The 21,408-nt window shown below is 37.5% G+C and overlaps 1 protein-coding gene across 1 annotated transcript in view; it reads right to left on the minus strand.

Annotated features, from left to right (window-relative positions):
- Nucleotides 1–10,012: 10,012 nt before the first annotated feature.
- LOC129420905 (heparan sulfate glucosamine 3-O-sulfotransferase 3A1) overlaps nucleotides 10,013–21,408 on the minus strand; it is a 50,782-nt gene continuing 39,386 nt past the window's right edge. The window contains exon 2 of the mRNA XM_055176066.2: nucleotides 10,013–11,500. Coding sequence (XP_055032041.2) covers nucleotides 10,876–11,500 — 625 coding nt within the window. The 3' untranslated portion in view covers nucleotides 10,013–10,875. The remainder of the gene's footprint in view (nucleotides 11,501–21,408) is intronic.

The following is a 21,408-nucleotide window of genomic DNA, read 5'->3' on the forward strand; positions in this document are numbered from 1 at the left end:
GAGAGAGCGCTTAAACAAACACAGACTCTCTATATCCTGGAGGTTAGACGCGGTGGCGTGCTCGCTCTGTGCAAAATGTCTAAGTAATTGATTTAAAACATTTTTCTCCTAGGAAGAAGGAGAACCCCAGCCGTCATTGCTGACCGCCCATATTTAGATTTCTGGGTTCTAAGGGAAGTCAAGTGTGCAATACAGATATGTTGTCCTGAAACCCATGAAATATAATCGATAAGTTATAATCGATTAGATAATTTTTTTGAGTAACAAGATATTCAATTTGAAAAATGGAGCATACTACCATTTTGGATCCTAGGTGAGCTCCAGAATGAAGTGCTTGAGGCAAAGGGCTGATAAAGTATAACCTTTTTTTACTTAAACAAGAAATTAAGAAAGTTAATGAAGTCATTAAAAAGTAATAGGGTCCATTTGGAGTTCATGTTCACTTTAAACTTCTCGAAATCGATACCGGTGGATTTCAACTGATAAAATGCGCGACAGAGCAATTACTGTACAGCCCGTTCTGGTGACGCTCGCCTTTCATCGGCTCCTCTTGAGCGAATCCCAGCGTTGCTGCTAATTAAAAGGGCTCTATTGTGCTGATCTGATCCTTCTTTTCACCTCACCTTGGATCGGGTAACGCCAACACGGGAGAAAGGGAATGAGGGACCAGCGATGTGAGACGAAGCTAGCATGTCCCCAGGGTGATCCAGGTTTCCCACCTGGACTGGATATCTGACCCAGGCAGATGCACATGCATGCCATCACGCATACTTGGATCATATTACTTACATCACCTTCAGCTAAAGTACACTCTCAGAAAAAATTGTAAAAAATTGTCCTGATACTGTACTGTATGTAGCATTAAGGGTACAGATGTGTATATATTTGGTACCAGTATGCACCTTTGAGGTACTAATATGAATTCTTAATGTGCAAAGGTGTATTTTCTGAAAGGGTACCGCCCTAGTCAGTCCTTCCAGAAAAACGCGGAGTTTTTTTGTGATTGTTGCGGGCAAAAATCCTCAATTTTGCGGCACGTTTTCTTAAAAAATGCGATGGAATATGCGAGATATTTATGCAATTTATGCGATGGAATTGCGGGAATTTGCTCAAATTGCGGTACTTGCAAAAACTGCGGAAATTTGCAAAAGCTGCAATGATGTTCACGTCACATAATCATGTCACTTCATAACGTTCCCATGGCAATAGAGGACACGGCTGCGCTTTTCGGAAGTAAATGCAACATTTTTCAACTTTCTGCTAATATATATGTGACTTTTTGCTACGAAAATGCGGAGATTATGAAATCATGCAAGCCGCATATTTTGTGCTCGGAAATATGTAATTAATGCGGCGAAAGTGCGGGGTATTTGGAAAAAATGCAGCCCCGCATAAATATGCGGACTTTGACTGATTATGCAATATATCGCGCAATCGCACAATCGCGTTTTTCTGGAGGGACTGCCTAGTGACAATTAGGGATCAATTTTTGTCAATTTTTTCTGACAATGTAGGGGTTATGGGTTTGGTATGGGCTGTTATGAGTCATTCACAATTAATTAAAGATCACATATTTCATAGCTAAAAAACAATGTTATTTTGTGTATTTGGTATAATAATGTGTTTGCGTTGTCCACATACCGTACATTTTTGTAGCTTCAGATTTCCTTGTCTTCCTGAAACACATAGATTTTGTACAAAACTGTCCCTGATACGTTGTGATTGGCCTGAATACCTCTGAAGTCATACGGAAATGTCACGCTCTTTACCATGTTTGAAAGATTCGGGTGCTAACAGGAGTTAACTTACAGGCTGTGAGTCCGAAGCGGGAGGAATTGTGATAATGTCGGTCTTGTCTACATCACCAATCCCATGAAGAAACTGTTGACTACAATCCGTGTGTTTGTTGTAGTCCAAGAAAAGAAATTTACGTTGGAGATGATAACTCGTGTCATCGTTTACTTTGGGGTTTGTACCTTTTGCATATCATTTACATGTACTAATACACACTTACACACCAAAGGAAATGTAAAATCATGAATCTGACCATTGGTGCTAATCATTTATTGTGGCGTGTGGTGTTTGTAAAACACGCCATTTTATGTGTTTATCCATAATGAAGCATTTGTAAAAGTCTTTGTTTGCTGTAGCTTGAGGTTAGTCACCAAAATACAGCAACATTATCGATGTCTGCCAGGCGATCTGTCTGTTATTGTGCATTACGTCTTATTGTAATTCCACAATGTACTCCATAAATAAATATGTTGTGTAACTCATGTAAATGTCTCAGAAAAACCTGAAGCTAAACAATGGCGCATTTCAGCCCAAAGCTTAACGTGAAGTGACTGAGTGAACTATACCTGGCAACCATTGACTCAACAGACAGCTCAGACGTAATGTACCCTGTTTACACTGTCGACCCGTTTTAAATGCATTAATCATAGAGAGCGCGAGGCTGAGAAAACCCAGGCCTGTGAAAAAATAACAAACTGTCATACCTGCTGTATTTATAAGGGGACTGGGTCTTTTAAGACTAGGGGGGACATTTGTCATTGCTGGAAAAAAACAAAAATAAATGAGGAAGTGACACATTATGGAGAAAAATGACTTCATAACTCAGAGGATTTACTTAGGAGACAATGCCGTTACATCTTTTGAGTTACTATATAACTTGGATGTAATGACATTGTCAATCCGTTATTTTTAGGTATTACCTTCAGAAGTTAAAATCTTAAAACAAAAATGAAAATGCAAGACTAGGATGCCATGTGTCATTTTAGGCTTCAAAAATGTGGTTAAAAGTCCCCCATCTGTTGCTCCTATGACCTCTCAATATGGACTTTTGCTTTTTGTCAGAAAAATGGTCAAGAAATAGTCCCTAGCTGTCACCGGGGCAGTACCCTTTAAAAGGTACTAATATGTACCATTTAAGTACAGATATGCATACATTCAGTATCAGTATGTACCTCTGAGGTACTTATATGCAGTGCACTGGTGTGACCTTCATACACTACCAAACAGGGAGCTGAGGGTACCAAAAGATAGCATATTTATTGTGATTTCCTGTGGCATTGGATAAAGGAACAGGGAAACACATAAGAACAGGGTGGCAAATCAAGATTATTCAGCCTGGTCTCACTATTAACACGTACATTTAAAAAACACAAAAATATTTTTGTACATTTAAAGCGTAATTAATAAATTTAAAAGTTTTTACAGCTACAAAATGTAAAACATTTTTAAACCTTTCATACCTTAAAGATTGCTGTATAATTTACATTTAACCTTTTTTTTAATAATGTTACCACCATTACCTTACCTCAAACCTTACCCTACACTGTAAGACTTAACTGTAATTTCTACTGTTACTTACCACAAAATGCCCAGTAAAATACCATCATTTACTTTTCCAGTTCATTATTGTAATATGCATTGTATTATGGGTATTAACATTTAATTTACAGTTATTTACTGTGCGTTTTGAATTTGTGGTAGTTACTGGCAACCAGCTGCCAGTAATACTGTAATTTCTACAGAAATTGTTTACAGTGTGGGTTTGATTCCCCTTCAAGGCAATATATTTTTTAAAACTAGGTTACAGTAAGGGTATTATACTGTAAAATGGAACTGCGGTAAAGCCATCATACTGTAAAAAACATGTACAGTTATGGTACTGTAATGGGGCAGTTACAGTAACTCACTGGCAACATTACTGCATATATACAATAAAAAGTCTAACAGTGTAATAATCATAATAACTTATTTAGCTTCTCTCTGTCACGGCGTGCATTCCGAATTTCAAATGTACATCGACTGACAGACGGAAATGTCGCAAATCTGTGACGTAGCACGCAAGAGCCAATGAGTGTTTGATATCACTGCCATAAAGCAATGTGTCGAAAATATTCTTATGGCCAATGTTTGAGGTCAAATTCGCAAGATTTGATGTTTACGGTCGCTGTTTGTATCTGTATCGGTTGAATTTGTATCTGTTCCTCGCAATCATATGAATTTTAAAGATGTGGATTACAGCGAATGAATAAAATTAACATCTTTTGTGCATTTTTGTTGTTTTGGAGAAAGCACATTTTTGGGTGTCATGGCAAACAAACTAAATATTACAAAATGGTTCAATCTGACTGATCTCATGGAAAGTCGTGCTACGAAAAATTTGATTCAAATTCATAATCAACACAAGATTTGACGTTTACAGTCGCTGATGAGAACTGGGATCAAGATTTTTCCTGACTATAACAAAGATAACATGACTTTCCTTGAGATCATGTTGGTTAAATGATTACAGAAATATCATTCATTCTACACTTTTAATCTGCAGTCATTGTGTAATTCTCTAAAATTCATGAACATTTTGGTAAATAAGTAAACAATCAAAAATCTACTGAAAACATGTCATTAATATGAGTAAAAACACCAATGCCCGCAATTTTAATATTTATGATTTACAAATTTGTACTTCTGTAAAGCTGTTAATACGTAAATAATTAACGTATTAGTCCTGTCAAAACGTTGATATAATACGTTTAAGTTTTTTTTAATACGTAAGTAAATGTACATGTGGTGCAACCACACTTTACGTAAAAACACACACGTAATCACGTTGGATTATTAGACTCCCAGGATTTTATTTCATTCCTTCTCACTTTTTCCAAAACAAACACTTTCTTATAGTTTTTTAACTTTTCAATAGAGGCGTATATTGATGCCCTTTTGCCTTTGCTGCTCGAGCTGAATTTATAAACTCCCACATTTTCCATCCTAACCACATACGACCTTCCCGACTTCAGCCTGATTTATCCAGGCAAAATGTGCAAAATCCCAATAAATCCAGAGCAAACTAAATTTCCAAGCCGTTTTTCTCCTAAGTGAGTGTGGTTTTTTACCTTTACCGAACGAGTGCAGTATTTAGGTTGCGAGCTCTTTATCATTGATCCAGCAGTGCATGTGGTCGTCCAGTGTCGTAAATAATTCCCGCCTGTGTCACCGACTTTGTCCCGCGTCTGTTTGCGTGTCATGTCTTAGCAAGGCACTTTGGCACTCGGATGACGTTAAATATTTATCGTCTTCATCATCACTTGCTTTGCTTGACTGACCTGTGTTGTTCGCATGTGTGTGTGCGAGTGCATTTTTAATTGTGTGTGTGTGGTTTTCAGCCTGTGTGTGTGTGGTAACGTTTGTGGGTTCTGCCCTTTGTAATGAGAAGACTGACACACTGAGCATTTCATTAATTTATAAACCATACAACCCGCCCACTGAACGAACAAACGTGTCCATTACTTATTTAAACCATTTGTTGCAGGCCACCAAGAAACAAGACTATACGCTCGTCTCACGCCGAGCTCCCTTACTGTCCATTTAAAAGGGTTGGTGCTCATTTCACTTAAGGACAAATGGTTTAATTTCGCATGTTATGATGGGTGAGCAGCCTGTGCTCAAATCCTAGGCAGACTGGGTAAACAACATATTTCAGCTTTTTATAAAATGCTTTATAATTAATATCAAGGGGCTTTTTTTACATCATTATGGCAGCAAAAAATCTATTAGGCACGGCTTGTAACGTTTACCCAACGCTTTACGCTTCAAGTAGTATGTTCTCGCCTAAAAATCGTTTACAATTTCACAAAGGTGAAATAAAGCAGTTTAAATTCACCTAAATTTAAATCATTAATGTAATGAAGCATGTGATATGTATACAGACATTGTCAAAATAAATGGTCAAAAATGGTCCATTTAGACATATATATATATACATTTGGTTGGATGATATAAATGTTTGTTGGATGATATAAAAGTCTTTCTTTATTCAGTCGAGAAGAAATTATGTTTTTTGAGTAAAAAAATCCTGGATTTTTCTCATTTTAATGGACCCCAACACTTATTAGTTTTAATGTCGTTTAAAAAAAAAGTTTCAGCACAGCATCAAGGGACTCTAAATGATCTCAAACGAGGCATAAGGGTCTTATCTAGCGAAAAGATTGTCATTTTTGGCAAGAAAAATAAAAAAATATGCACTTTTAAATCACAACTTCTCTTCTTCCTCCGGCTGTGTGACGCGCCAGCGCGACCTCACGTAATTGCGTAATGACGTTGAAAAGGTCACGTGTTACATATATGAAACGCACATTTGTGGACCATTTTAAACAATAAACTGACACAAAGACATTAATTAGTATTATTCCACATACAACAACATCAGAATGGTCCTCTTTCTCCACACTTGTAAACACTGGGGTGTAGTTTAGCATACGTCATCCGTGACCTCTTGACGTGATGACATATTGCTTGAGGTCACGCTGGCACGTCACAGGACCGGAGGAAGACGAGAAGTTGTGGTTTAAAAGTGCATATTTTTTATTTTTCATGAAAAAAATAACAATCGTTTCGCTAGATAAGACCCTTATGCCTCGTTTGAGATCGTTTAGAGTCCTTTGAAACTGCAATTTTAAACTGCATTAAAACTGTTACGTGTTGGGGTCCATTAAAATGAGAAAAATCCTCAAAAAACATAATTTCTTCTCGACCGAACAAAGAAAGACACCAACATTCTGGTTGACATGGTGGTAAGTAAATTATCTTTTTTAAAGAAAATTGACTAATCCTTTAAAAGCAGCATGAATATTGAAGATAACGCTGTCCAAATTTCCAGATTGTATAACCAGATCTTATGAATTGAAATACTGTATGCGGTTTGCCAAAAGTAGCACGATAATACGGTATATTCAGAATAGTGGTCCATTTAAATGGGTTATTCATTAAACACTGTTATTTAGTTTCTTTATGTGATGTATAATGTTAATTTACCACAGATTTTACTGTAGTGTGGTAATTTGTCAGAAACTATACCTTAAGTTTCCCACAGAATGAAATTCAACTGAAACCAGTTTACATTTGTTTTGTACATTATATAAAGCATTGTAGATTTGTAGTAATAGACATTTATTTTGACTCCTGGGTGTGTTTACATTTCTGTGGGTTCATTAGCAAGTATTCATAAGTAATCCTTAAATTCTACAGGTTGGATTAAAATTTTGTGGTTGAGCTCAACAGCTTAATTTTTTTTAAGAAACCCAACCTGTAGTATTTCATTTTACTCTGTGTCAAATTAACACTCCGTTTAGGTTTATAATAAACGCTGTCAGATTCCAACCTGACTATGGAGACTCTTTAAACAAACATATGGAGTGGATTGACGGCACTCGAGGGAGCGTAGAGGACAGAGAAAGAGATTCCTCACGAAAACTAAAACAAACAGAAATCCAGGGGGTGTTAGAGAGCTTCGCTTTAAAAGTGCAAATGGCTGTCAGGAGCCTTAAAGTTCACTTTTACGGGCTAAATTGCTTCATTCGTTATATTAAACGTATGCTTTCCCCACCTGCCCCAGATATAAGCAGGTTTTAGCAAATTTGTCCTTGGAAACGCACCTTGTTGGCAAAGAAAGGGACATGTGAGAAAGATAAGGGTTGGATTAAAAATGCAATTCTTCCTCAAGCAGTTGTTGTGGTTGCCAGTGCTTGTGCACATCATCCTTGTCTTACCGTTGTGGTTTCCAGTTGTGCTAAACAGACAGCCGATACACAGCCAAATTAGCCTATATGTGGTCACTGAAGACCAAACTCCCAACAGGCTTATGCATAATCCACAAAATAATAAACCAACAGCGAGAAGCATCTTCTGGACCGCTTCAAGCATCCGGCAACCGTCTGGCGTAAAGGAGAAACAGAGATAAGCTAAGACAATGAGAATGAATGGAGTGGAACAGATAGGAGAGAAGCCAAGGGCTGGAAAGTGAAGGAAGACGAGGGATGGTGACATGGTTTTGATTGTTTAACATCACGTTATTCATTTTGAAAAAAAGTAGGACATAAGGTAGGACACAAGGACATCATAAAAAAATTACGAAATTACTAAAGGGAAGTGCTTTTGCAAACTGACACGTTCTTTTTGATTTTCAAACAGATTTTACCTTTTCTTTCGATGGGGTGGTACTGTAAAAGGTAGCTTTTTGTATCTTTATGGGTATACAACATATTGAAATGACCTTTTGGGGTACAATATTATACCCTAAGGACCAATTGTGTACCTTTAAGGAACTATTTTATACAGGTCCAGTGAAATGTTATAGGTAGAAACCATTTAATTGTACATTTAAAGGTACAAAATGGGTCATTAAGGTATAGTAATGTACACCAAAAGGTACAGCATTGTGATCTCAAGGAAAGTCGCGTTATAGTCACCAAAAATTTGATACATTTATTTGAGTCTATGGCAAGAAATTCAGCCTTTTCGTGCCTTGAGCAGGAATGTCTTTTTCGTGTCAGTCGCACAAATTTCTATAAATAGTTTTTCATGTCCTGCCACGACTTTCTTTTTCATGTCATTTTATGTATTGTTTTCAATTTTTTTCCTATTTTTAAATCATTGCCGCTTGGTGTTGGGGTTAGATTTTGGGTTGGGGTTAGGATGTACTTTTATGTATCGGTTCCTACTTACGCTTTTAAAACTATTCTCGCCTGGAGATGGAGTACACTGTAAAAAATACTTTGCTGCCCTATTTTTTTTGTTGTTGAATTAAATCGGATTTTCAAGTCATTTCAACTTACCATTATTTATCTTGACGAGTTGTTACAACTACAGGTGAGCTGTTATAACTTATAAAATATAGTTGAAAAAAGTCAACTTCATGTTATAAGTTGTAACAACTCATCTCTTGTCAAGATAAATAATAGTAAGTTGACATGACTTGTAAATCTGAGTTGATTTAAACAAAAAAATTAAGGCAGCAAAGTATTTTTTACAGTGTAGAGTTTGGGTTTGAATGTCTAAAAATGTAACAGAAAGTGATTCTAGCCCCAATCCCAAACAACAATGGTAATAAAATAGGGGAAAAAACAATGAGAAAACAATACACATTACATAATGAAACGAAAAAGAAAGTTGTGCAATGGACACGAAAAACTATTTATAAAAATTTGTGCGACTGACACTAAAAAGACATTCGTGCTCAAGGCACGAAAAAAGCTGAATTTCGTGTCATTGATACAAATAAATGAATAGATTTTTTTGTGACGATTTTTCGTCGTTATGGCAGTGGTTCTCAAACTGGGGGACGGGGCCGCAAGATGGTGCCAGGGGGCCCCAGTTTTATGACATTTTATAAAATACATTAATTTATCATGAATTCTGTGTAATTAAACCTGAAAAAATAAGGCTACTAACCAACAGCACTACTTTGTATAATTTAATTTGTTTTGCTCAATTAAAATGTTAAATTTTAGAACAGTTTTTTGTCATAAATTTTCTTTGGGGGGCCGCAAAAAAATGCCCTGTACACAAGAGGGGCCGCACGCGGAAAAAGTTTGAGAACCACTGCCGTATGGTACCACCCCAGTGCCAGAAAGGTTTTTTTTTACCTTTTTTTTGACTGTTTTTTATTGTCTCTCCTCAAAGTTGTTGATTTGGTTGGGGTGTGTTGAAGTATTAACTGTACATATGTTTTCATTTTATGTATAATTATATGTAAAAAAAAAGGGGGTGGGGTGTAATTGCAAGTTTCCATAATTAGGGTGGTTATCTCCCCATTAACCTGTCTGTCCTTATTAAGCTAGAATAGGAAACTAAATGGATAATGGATAAAAAAACATTACAATCATGTTGTATTTGTTAACATTAGTAAATGCATTAGCTAATATGAGCGATATATTGTAGTTTTTCAGCATTAATTAATCTTTGTGCCAATACAATTGTTCATATTAGTTTAGTGCATTAACTAATGTTAGTTACAACTTTTGATTTTAAAAATGTGTTAGTAAATGCTAAAATTAACATGAATTAATAAATGCTGTAGAAGTATTATTCATTGTTAGTTCATGTATGCCATAACTAATGCTAACAAACACAACCTTATTGTAAAGTGTTACCAAATGTATTTTACATAACAAAATAAAATTGCATTTCAGCTTTAACAATAATTTTATTTATTAAACAGTCAAATATATTGTTTTTAAGAAATGCTTTTCGTTTTATTAAAAGTGTGCTTTATAAAATCCATAATTAGTATTAAATAAAAAAAAATGAGAACAGCATAATATGACTGATATTTCAAAAGTTTTAAATTTAATTGCTGAATTAAAATAAAATCTGAATGTGTCACTTTGAGACAAAGTCTCTCTTTTACACACAAAGTAGACAGCTTTATGAAGTGGACCTTGGGGAGAAAAAGACAGGAAATGACATCATATTCTGTGTGTATGTCACACGGTGGACCATATTCCTGACTTTGATCCAGTGATACTTGAAATATTCTTGAAATTACATTGCTATCTTGTGTTCCAACCAAATATCTTTAATAATTGTAAAGAAAACAATAATTGTGTATGTTGGTGTCAACATGGAGGCATTTGTTCGAAATTGCTCTGCCTCCACTCATGCAAAAGTGAAAAGAGGTATTTGTGGAGATTATTCAAAATAGGTCAACTGTATGTGTACATTTTTGTTTTTAAATAAATAACTTTACATTTCAAAAAATACACTTATTTATCTTTAGAATGATTGCAAAAGTATAAAAGCATCTAGCATTTTTCCACATCAAATATGGCAGGAATAACTGGTTTGATCTCTAATCCCAGACACACAGTGGATAATTCACAGTTTACGGTCCCATTGCGAGATAATGCATAGAGGACTTCTCTTTAGCTTAAGTTTCTCTTCAATACATGGCTTTCAAATGTATAAACATACAAATAACCACATTAGACCACTTTGGGGTTTTTGCACGGACCTGTCCTGAAGCTGGTGAGGTCACATTGAGGTTATTTCTCCCTTGTCTTTCAAATGGTCTTGGTTCTTCAATATAAATTATCAGTCATCCTCCCAGCCAAATTTCCTGCCAGTCATCTGGTAGAACTTCATGTTAAAAGGCCTGTAAAAGTCTCTAAGTCTCTGCACCACCTCAGGGTCAATGTTTGGGTGGGTCCGCCCTTTGGTTTTGCCCAGGCAATGGGGTTTGCTGCTGCCCTCGGCCTTCTTAAGACAAGGGAAGCCCTTGGTCTGATTGAAGTAAAAGTGTTTGTCTGTGATGATTCTTTTCAGACCCAGGAAGTCCTGCACACGGCCCAGCTCTCCGGCCGGGTCGGTGATCAGACGCTCTCCGCTCACAAACAGAATCTGGCTCATTGGGAAAAACTGCAGCCAGTTGTCCAGATGCTTGGCGTAGATGCCGATCTGAATGGCGCTCCACGAGGTGTCAATCAACCCTGTAGTCCTGTTTTTGAACGCCAGGCTCTCAAAAGTGGGAATGTCCGGTTTCTTGGACAATGTCTGTGTGTAGTCGGAGATGGCTCGTGTGACGGGGTCCCGGACAACCACGATCAGTTTGGTGTCACGGGACATGGCATAGATACGGGCCGGAGCCTCACTCGTCACAAAGTAGCTTGGGGTTTTCTCCATTGTGATCTGGCCCTCTAGGGTCTTAGGCATCAGGTCTCTGTATAGAAAGACAAAAGACAGAAAATAAATTAACTGATACATATTTAGTCTATACTTGCTGTTGAAATGTATTGTATTTGTTAATACAATGTTGATGTATTAAATTGTAAGGGTGCGGACACACTACAGTTTAAACATGCTAATTATTTTTCGGATGTTGCTGCGAAGACAGACGGGGAGCACTTCGTACATCTTTGCTTTTAAGTAAAGTACAGATTTTCTGCTGGTTACACTTAAAACGAATTTGCAGTTCACCAGACTTTGGTACACAGCGAAATATCTTCGCATAAGCTTGCATTTTCGATCTGACGTAATCACACGCATATGAAATGAAGTCAGTGGAACGAAAACTGTAGTGTGACCGGCTCTTCATCTAAATCACCCAAGCTTTGTTCCACCTTTAATGCAGCACCAAACACTCACAGTTGTTGTCAAAGTTGACATCTGTTTATGTCTAATTGGATGTACACACCAGAAGCGAATTTAATCATTAGTCAATAATACAGGTGCTGGTCATATAATTAAAATATATCCAGCTGAAACCCATGTCTAGCATACGTCTGTGCGTAGTGGTTCTTAAAGCACTGACTCCAGCTGCAGTCCACTCTTTGCCACATCTTTTCCTTCCCTTCGCCTCTCTATTAATGTGCTTGGACACAGAGCTCTGTGAACAGCCAGCCTCTTTTGCAACGACCTTTTGTGTCTCCTTGTGCAAGGTGTCAATGGTCGTCTTTTGGACAACTGTCAAGTCAGCAGTCTTCCCCATGATCGTGTAGCCTACAGAACTAGACTGAGAGACCATTTAAAGGCCTTTGCAGTTTTGAGTTAATTAGATGATTAAAGTGTTTTAAATGGAATTAGTAAAATAAATCAACTTTTTGTGATATTTTAATTAGTGTTGGGCGATATGCCCTATTTTTAGATCGTCCTATCGTCAGCCTGTGAGATCGGCGATACACGATATTATCGGGGGGCGTGGCAGTAGTTTACTCTTTTTTTTATTTGTTAATTTTTACTCATTATAACAAGTCACTTGATGGGTGGACAAAAAAAAAACAAGACCGTTACACCGTCATGACTGCAACCTTCTTAAAACTGATGCCATTAAAGCGAGCACGTTATTAAAACCCTATCATGATTACTTAATAACTGTAAAAACATGCATCTGCGCACGCACACACACGTGCGCGCACATACAAATTCAATGCATTTATTTAGTGCTGTTGCAGAAGACTACACGTGTCAAGCAGTGGTGCTCTCATGAGGTGCCTTTCTAAACGCATCGGTCCAGCGGAACGCTATCATATTTTAAACACAATCATATATTAAACACGAGGGACGTGTTGCTACAACTCATCAAATGCATATCATAAACAGGATTAATACCTAGTGATCTGACTTCGGACAGAGCGCAGCTTTCTGCACGTACGCAAGAGTGAGAGAGAGGCGCTAATATGCAGCGGGTTATATTTTAAACAAAAAGTAAAGTTTGCATCAGCTCGCATGAAACGCATTAAACTGAACAAATAAGGATTACTACTTTAGTTTATGTTTAGACTGCGGACAGACGCGAGAGCGCGTGCACGTGAGACAGAGAGAAGCGCAGCTGCTCATGACGCGGCGCGCTGGATTTAGTGGTAGGAGGAGACCAAGACGCGCGCATTAAGTGCAGGTACGTGCAAGAAGGAATTCTCTATTTACAAGCTCTCCGCTTAAAGTGAAGCCCACAAACCCTCATGTGAGGAAAAGCATGCATTGTCGGTGTTAATATAAAACTATGATGATAATAATAATAATAACCATTCGCCAACTATCGTCTTGACTATCGCCATGAAAGCCTGCCATTGACGATATGTCTGAAGATCGTCGATACACGATACTATCGTCTATCGGCACAACCCTAATTTTAATTATATGACAAGCACCTGTATAAGTCAATGCAAAGACAAAATGCGAATAGATGTGAATTTGCATGGGGCAATGCGGATGACAGAAATTGGATGGCCAATTTGAAACACACTCTATTCGCTTCAAACGCATCTTGAAAGTTGAAAATATTTTTGTCATCCCGCGAGTAATCTAGAGCGAGGAACGTGATGCTTCGCGTTTGGTGTATACGCCCCATATGAAGGAGAATGCATTTCTAAGAGGCTTTTAGTACAATGGTGAACCCTATAAGTGATTTATGAAGCCTCCATTAAACCATTGACCATTGGCGCAAGTTTACATGAACAGAAACATAAAAGAACCAGACTTGATGAGCAATTAAAGAAAATATTTGAATACCAAAATAACCTTAGAAAAGATGATTTATTGTAGACATAATACACACATACTGCCATGCTAACTTATAAGATATTCTAGCAAGCCAGTAGGAGCTGCCATAATATTTAGCTTGCGTTTTTTCACCCTTTCTTTCTCTGGGGGTCTTGCTTTGCATTCTGGCTGTGTTGGGTATTGAAGATGAAGAAAAAGTCTAATCTGTTTGTCCATGACAGTCTTTTTCTCCCTCTCACTCACTCTATCTTTCCAGTGCTCTTCAATGCCTTCAGGACAGTGACCTGATCCAAAGAGGATAAAAGCAGTGGATTAATGATTTACAGCGCTCTACTTCACCATTTAGAAGCTCATAAGGCCCGTTCACTTTAAATTCAGTCCAAGTGCAGAATGCAGCCCTCAATTATTTATCTTCCTCCACCGGGGGGTTTATGTTCTGACAAAATGGCCCACTCTAACCCTTGTGGTGGTTTATAGGCCATAATAGCACTAGTGGTCCGCGGTCAGCAGGTTCAGATAGCCATTCAGGTCATCCCGAAATATGCTTCCATTTGTATCACTCATCATATGCCATTGCAAAACCAAGTCACGTGATAAAAATGCAAACATTAGCTTTCCAGCATGCAGTATTGATGTGTCTATGTAGTGTTAGTGTACTATGCAGCTGGTCAGAAGAACTTCCAAGTTCTTTACTTAGTTTCTATAACCATCATTAATTAAATTAATCAGTCAGGTAAGCGGTGTAGTCTAGTGATATGAGAAGTCTCACATGCTTATAAGTCTCAAACAATATTAGCCAGAGAAACTAAGAAACAAGGAGGCTTGGGAAGATGAGAAGACGTGATGGACAGCCCTCAAAGTCTTAATGCTCTCTTAGGAGCCGCATAAAAGGGAGTATGCTGGAATATTTTCCTCCATCCCCTGGCAGGGAAAGTGAGTCTCTCTAACAGATGTTTATTGGCAGTGTAAATGATGTAACACTTGAAGTAGCTTTGCCTCCGAGTACATCTGATTTACGGTCCCTTTCAGAGCAACGTTTGATGTCTTCTTCATGCCGTAAGAGTATGACTCCCTGTACACGCATTTGGGCATTTAATACAGGCGGAAAACCGCAGCCTTTAAACACATCCGGATCATTGCGGGGTCTGACACGTACCGATCCAACCACGAAGAATATCACCCAAACGCTTGGTCTCGCATTTAGACAATGCACTTTAAGCAAAACCAGTTAATGATGTGTAGATTGGATCTTGCCATATAAAGGCATGAACAACTCCGGGAACCTTTTTTATTGCTTTTTTAAAGGCTGCATGATAGATTTAAACTTATATAATGATTGATAATGTATGTTTTTTCTGACACACCCATTTCAGGTCGCAGAGAACTTGATTGACAACCTGATGAGATGAATTACGGACAGATGTCCAAAATGTGCAATACCTGGCTTTTTATGGCACCAGATGGACCAGGACTAAAAAAATGTGCTTGATGCCCCTAGGGACGGATACAGGGCATGTTGAATCAAATGGACGGTAATCACAAAAGACACGAGGGTACCCAGGCCACACTGCCGTAGATTCATGACTCCCTGTAGAGAGGTAAAACGCACATAAATATCTCCCACAACGCTTCAGTGGCATCCTGAGCAGATAATCGTCATCTAATTGACTCAATATTTCTGCCCTTTGGCCAGACAGACTTTCATCCTTGTTCTTTCTTTCTAACCACATTCCTCACTCATCATTTTTTCGACCGGTGAACTCCAGAAGGGGTGAAAGGAACTTGTCTGTGATTTAAAGCCACTATTAAGTTTGTGTCTTTGGAAATTATACTGCTGGCCCACATATGGGGTGCATGAAGAACACTAACAAAGCACCAAATGCAAGTACATTTTGGCTTTGTTTATTAAAAAGATAAAACATTCTAGTTGGCTGATAAGTTTTTTAAAGAAGTACTGTTACTGATGTTAGCAATGCAAGTGAACTTTTAACTTCTTTATGACCCTGGACCATAAAACCAGTCATAAGTCGCACAGGTATATTTGTATATATAGCCAACAATGCATTGTATGGGTCAAAATTATCGGGGGAAATCATTAGGATATTAAAGGGCACCTATTATGGTCTCAGGTGTGCCCAGAATGTGTTTGTAAAGTTTCAGCTCAAAATAATCACAGATAATGTATTATACTGTAGCATGTCCAAAATGCCCCTATTTGGATGTGAGCAAAAACGCTTTAATGTCTGTACCTTTAAATGCAAATGAGCTAGAGCTCTTCACTTCCTTACAAACTGAGATTGAGCGCTTTCAGAAAAATTTATATGATTAATACAGTCTGAGATATGATTAGTATCTAGTGGGCAGAGTACCACTCGCTGAGGGTGGAAACTATGATAATGCAGGACTGAAAGTGGGCGGGGCTTTGTCAATGTGACCTCACATTGATAAGAGAATCAAAACAGCATGTCTATGAGACTGCTTTGGTTTAATGGGGATTAAAAACATGGAGCAGGTGGAAGTCTATAAAAAAATATTTATCATTATGTGTTGCTAAGGACTTCATTTGGACATTAAAGGCTCTCTAAGTGAATCTGCGAGACGTTAGTTATTGTTGACGTTTGAAACTGTTTTCAAACAGACGGAGCGTAGCTAACTCCTCCCCCTCCCTTCCGTGCTTTCATGAACGCGCCCAACCCCCACATCCTTTTTGTCGTTTATTGGCTGGAATACTTTGTTTTGTTATGTGATGCTAGGTTTGGCCACTTGTTGATATTGCCGTTTGTGAAGCCTGGGCTGTCTACAGAGATCGCGATTTTTACAGTTTGATCAGCGGACAGGCAGCAAGCAGATAGTGAGGAGATGTTTCCGTTATGTAACAAAAAATGTTTTATGGTCTAAAACGCTTCAATTCGCTTAGAGCGCCTTTAAAGGCAATTTTATAAGTATTTAGATTTTTGCTCAGATTCTAGATTTTCAAATAGTTGTATCTCACTTTTGGCCAAATTACTTTATATTTCTGTCCAAAAACTTCATTCAAGATTAACAGGTGTGACACAAAGTAAATTTGGCACCCTGACCACAAGTGTCTTGCTTTATGACCCTTTTAGTCATACACAGTCGCAGTGGTTCACCTGCCCTGAGGCGGCCAAGGCGTTATGATCTGTGACAGGTATGTGAGTGCTGATCATTGCTGACTGACCACAGAGCAGGTGAGTGAGATAATGTTGGAAAAAATATCTGGGTTTCCATTCTGAGATCACTCAACCATCAAGTAAGCTCTGGCTTTTGAGGGAGGCCATGGCATAAGGATCGTAGTAACTGTGTTGTGTGTGATGTGTGTGTGTGTGTGTGAGAGAGAGAGAGAGAGAGAGAGAGAGAGAGAGAGAGACAGAGAGAGAGAGAGAGAGAGAGAGAGAGAGAAAGAGAGAGAGAGCTGCTGCTATAAGCCATCCGCACAGTTTAGACTTGGCTTATCAGAAAAGTTGTGATCGTGTTTTTCAACCAATAAATGAAGAGTTTGGTTCCAAAACGCAATGAATCCATTTTGACAAATTTCGGTAAAAACGTGTTTTCTATACCAAGAAAGTGACAAGATGAAAACCACTCTTTTCTGTTACAAACTTTCACATAGCATCTTTAGGTTATAAAAACATAAAAAATTCAAATCCATAACTTGATTTTCAAAGATTTATTATAAAAACAGATTCTTTTTTTCCACAAAATGCAATAAATCCATGACAGTTTTTTATTTCAAAATGCTATAAATCTATTAAATCAATGTATACATGTGCATTCATCTTTACCATTTTATATTTATTTAGTTGACTAGTGGTATACAATGATTAAAAAATAAACATTAATGGCATTAACCAAAACACTTACTTTATTATATTAAGAACACTGTCATTGCTGCGGTTATACTTGACGTCGACTCTTTACATTTTCACAGCGATCAGCTGTAAAATGTTTTGGTCCTGCTCGATTTTTGTTGACTTTGAGTCAAATAATGTAAAGTTTTCATAAGATCCTCTGGGGTCAATGTTTTAGCATAAGAAGCTTGATGCTGTCGATAGAACAAGCACCCGAGTGCCTCTCGCGAAAATTATTAGATGTTGATGGCTTACGTTTCTTTCCCGTCACAGAAAACCATCACAGGTTTGTCAATGCTATTAAAGTATAATTTTGTTTTGTTTGTTGATCACGAAGTACAAAGTAGATGAGGAAAACTAGGACTCCGTGTACTCAGGAATGGATTTATTGCGTTCTGTAAAAAAGGAGGAGTGGCGTTTATCGCATTTTGGGAAAAAAGGGAGAAAAGATGACAGAATAACACGGCGGATATTGGATTTTGCGTAAAATTAAGAATTTACTTTTAACTACTGACCTGATATAATACTGATTTTGGCAGTAACTATTTTTTTCAAAAATGGCGTTTATCACGTTTTGGAACCAAACTCTTCAAATGGAAAAGATGCTTTTTTGCATTCAATCTATAAATGTATTCTTTGTACTCTGGCATCTGACCAATGTGACCCGTACTTGCAAAATGAGTTGAATGAGCAAATTTTCAAAAATTAGTTATATTGTGTCATTCTCTATTACAACCTCGAAACAATGTATGAATTGTTGTTGCAATCTGACAAAAATGACAGAGCTACACCTGTTTAAAGTTGATAAAGTCAGCAAAGTCAATTTTGAGAAAATTTGAATTAAAGATTTTTGAAGGTTAAAAACAAAAATCACAGCATCCATACCTTAAAATCACTGCTAAAACTAATAGATTTAGCACACACAACGTCAAAAAACAATATCTTAAGGAACAATCTATGATTGAAATTAAGACAGAAATTTTTAAGATCTAATGTAATGCAAGGATCTAATATAATGTTACACATCAGATATTTGTACGTAACAGTTAACCAAACATTAACTTAAGACATAACAGATTATATCTGCATGAATTCTTGTCAAAACAGATTTTTAACCCTAAACCAAAGCATCAATGGTTTGAAAATAGGACAAAACAGTTGAGTGACAGTGACACATAAACAGAAATGCGTGACATGTTCACGCGAAAAGGCGGAAAAACGTGTCAGTGTCACGGAAAAGACAAATTTACGTGACTAAAGGTACATCATTTCGTGATACAGGGTTGAAATAACAGATATAAGCCATAGAGGTATAACAAAAACTGTTTGGTGTATATTTGCGGGGATTGTGTTTGTGTGTGCATGATTTGCTTTCTTACAGTATACCATTTAAAATTACATGGCCAGCTAAAAATATGGTGATTCAGATTGATTTAAGAATAACAAAAATAAAAGTGAATTATATTAAATAGTATAAAAGCTTTGGAATTCAAGGAGAACAGCTGCAGGCTGTTCTGGTAAATGTCCCGAAAGGTTTTCTATATTTCATTTCATATAGCTGGACAAAACTATAGGGACATATTTCTAAGTAAGACTAAATAAGAGAGATGAAAGTTTTAAACAAATGCCTCATTTCATGACATATTCAAGAATGCACACAAGGATCTTTTACAGGACCGTATGGTATTAATTCACTCAGTGATTTAAACTCCTGCCGTAATCCAATAAAATCTAATTTGGGCATTCGAGTAAAGTTTCCAGACCTGACACACGCTGGGCTTTATTCAAACCACAGTCAGTCTGGGCCGGTGCAGGAAAAATGCATACCAACAGAAAGTTACACACATGGGCAATGTTTCTTACTGTAAGCCTGTACAGTAATGTTGGGGAATTTTCTTAATACATCAGGAGAACGTAAACAACTAATTATTTTTACTATAACTAACAAAAACTTACTGTTTATTTAATTTTAGTTTGGACTGAAGACGAAAAGAGAGTTGCATTGGGCGAGCAGGTGTTTTCCTTTATTTTTAAATTTTCCTGTACCATCTACTTCAGCACAAATTAGTCAATTTTTTATAAAGTTATCTTTACTGTATGTTCTTATAAATTTATCAGCAGCATTTTAGCATGTCTCTTGTCCCAAATTCACTGCGTAAGAGAGGTGAAATAAGCTGTTACTGGGTGGCAACCCTTCTGTGAATAATTTACTTCAGTAAGATAGAGAGAAAGCACACTGGTAGTCATCTTAGGGCGGACACGCCTTTACGTTCCACCGGTTAAAATCCACTTGCAGAACCTACCGTTACAAGAGGGGAATCTTTAATGTTGCGTTTGCTCTAGGGAAAACCCAAACCGGTCCCTGTGATACTACTGGCGGCTAAACTGGGCTGCGGATTGAAAAGTGAATGCTTGAAATGAGCTGACATTTGTGGATTTATAGTCTTGATACCCCACCCCGCGGTAGTCACAGAAACAGACGTAACGGCACGAGTTACGACGGAGGAACCCAGTTCACGCCTCAATGTGCCTGTGTGTGTCCTGGACTTTATGTTAGCCCTTCTTGATCTGCTGAAAGGCAGCAAGTTGGACCCAGAAATGCATGCTTAGAAAAATGTTAAATAAATAATTGCATGTGTATGTGATGCTGTGATGATTGAATACTGTATGTGGATGTGCATGGTAGGATGTGATGCTCAGGTTTTGATTTGAGATCTTTATAAATTTATAATCTTATAACTAGCTTCCAGTGATGGCGCCATCTTGGACTCACGCAATTCACGAGTCACTGTGCAACGTATGGCAACCAACCAGCTGATTTTGGAACTGAGCCACAGTGATGCTGTTTCTTATATTTTTTAATGCAGTAGACATTCTTCATGTGCCATCACCTGGAGTAAAATCCCAGATGATCTTCTGGGTAGGGTTGCACCAGTCGTTCGTAAGTTTTTACTTAAACTGGGACGTAAAGTCCAAACTAGAGGCTTAGTAACTACTAGCTAGTTTATAACTAACTCTTTACTTAATTCGGTTGCACCATCTGTTCTTAAGGCAGAACGTAGCTAGTAGGTCGTAAGCTCTCCGTAAAGTAATGTGTTGTCGCATAGAATGACGTCTATTTTTCTTAACCCAATCACAAGTCTTATAATGGGTAAACAGGAAATAGTCTGAACAGTACGTAATTTCAAACTCATTCTTGTCTCGCCTAAAGTGAAAGATAAAAAAGACGTAAAAGCAAACGTTATCGAACTCAAAACATTACACTTTTAATTGAAAATATCTATCTCACACATGGAGGAGAAAATAAACAGGAAGAAATTTTAAATCTTATTTTAATTGATGGATACAGAGAAAATTAAACAGTTCTTGAAAACTCGATGACGAATTTGCGGCTCTTCAAAATTTATACGAGCTCATCGATGTAATATAATCTGGCTGACATCTTATTCCAATCGCTATTTATGGACAGAGGCTTCCGTAAATATTTAGTTACAACGTATTGTTACGTTTAAACTAAGTTTAATGGTGCAACGCAAAAACATTTAGTAGTGCGTAAGTTGTAACTTAGTGCCCATTTACGTCGTAACTAAGCTACGTTGTAACTTACGCACAGCTGGTGCAACCGGCCCCTGATGCTTTATTTCCAAGGTTAAAGTTTCAGGAGATCAATAGAAGGTTGGTATGTCTTTGAAATCTGTTCTGATCATGTGTTATACATACAGTTCATAATAAAGTTACCAGCCAACTTGTAACTCAAGTT

Source organism: Misgurnus anguillicaudatus, chromosome 4 (genome assembly GCF_027580225.2).
Source record: "Misgurnus anguillicaudatus chromosome 4, ASM2758022v2, whole genome shotgun sequence".
NCBI lineage: Eukaryota > Metazoa > Chordata > Actinopteri > Cypriniformes > Cobitidae > Misgurnus > Misgurnus anguillicaudatus.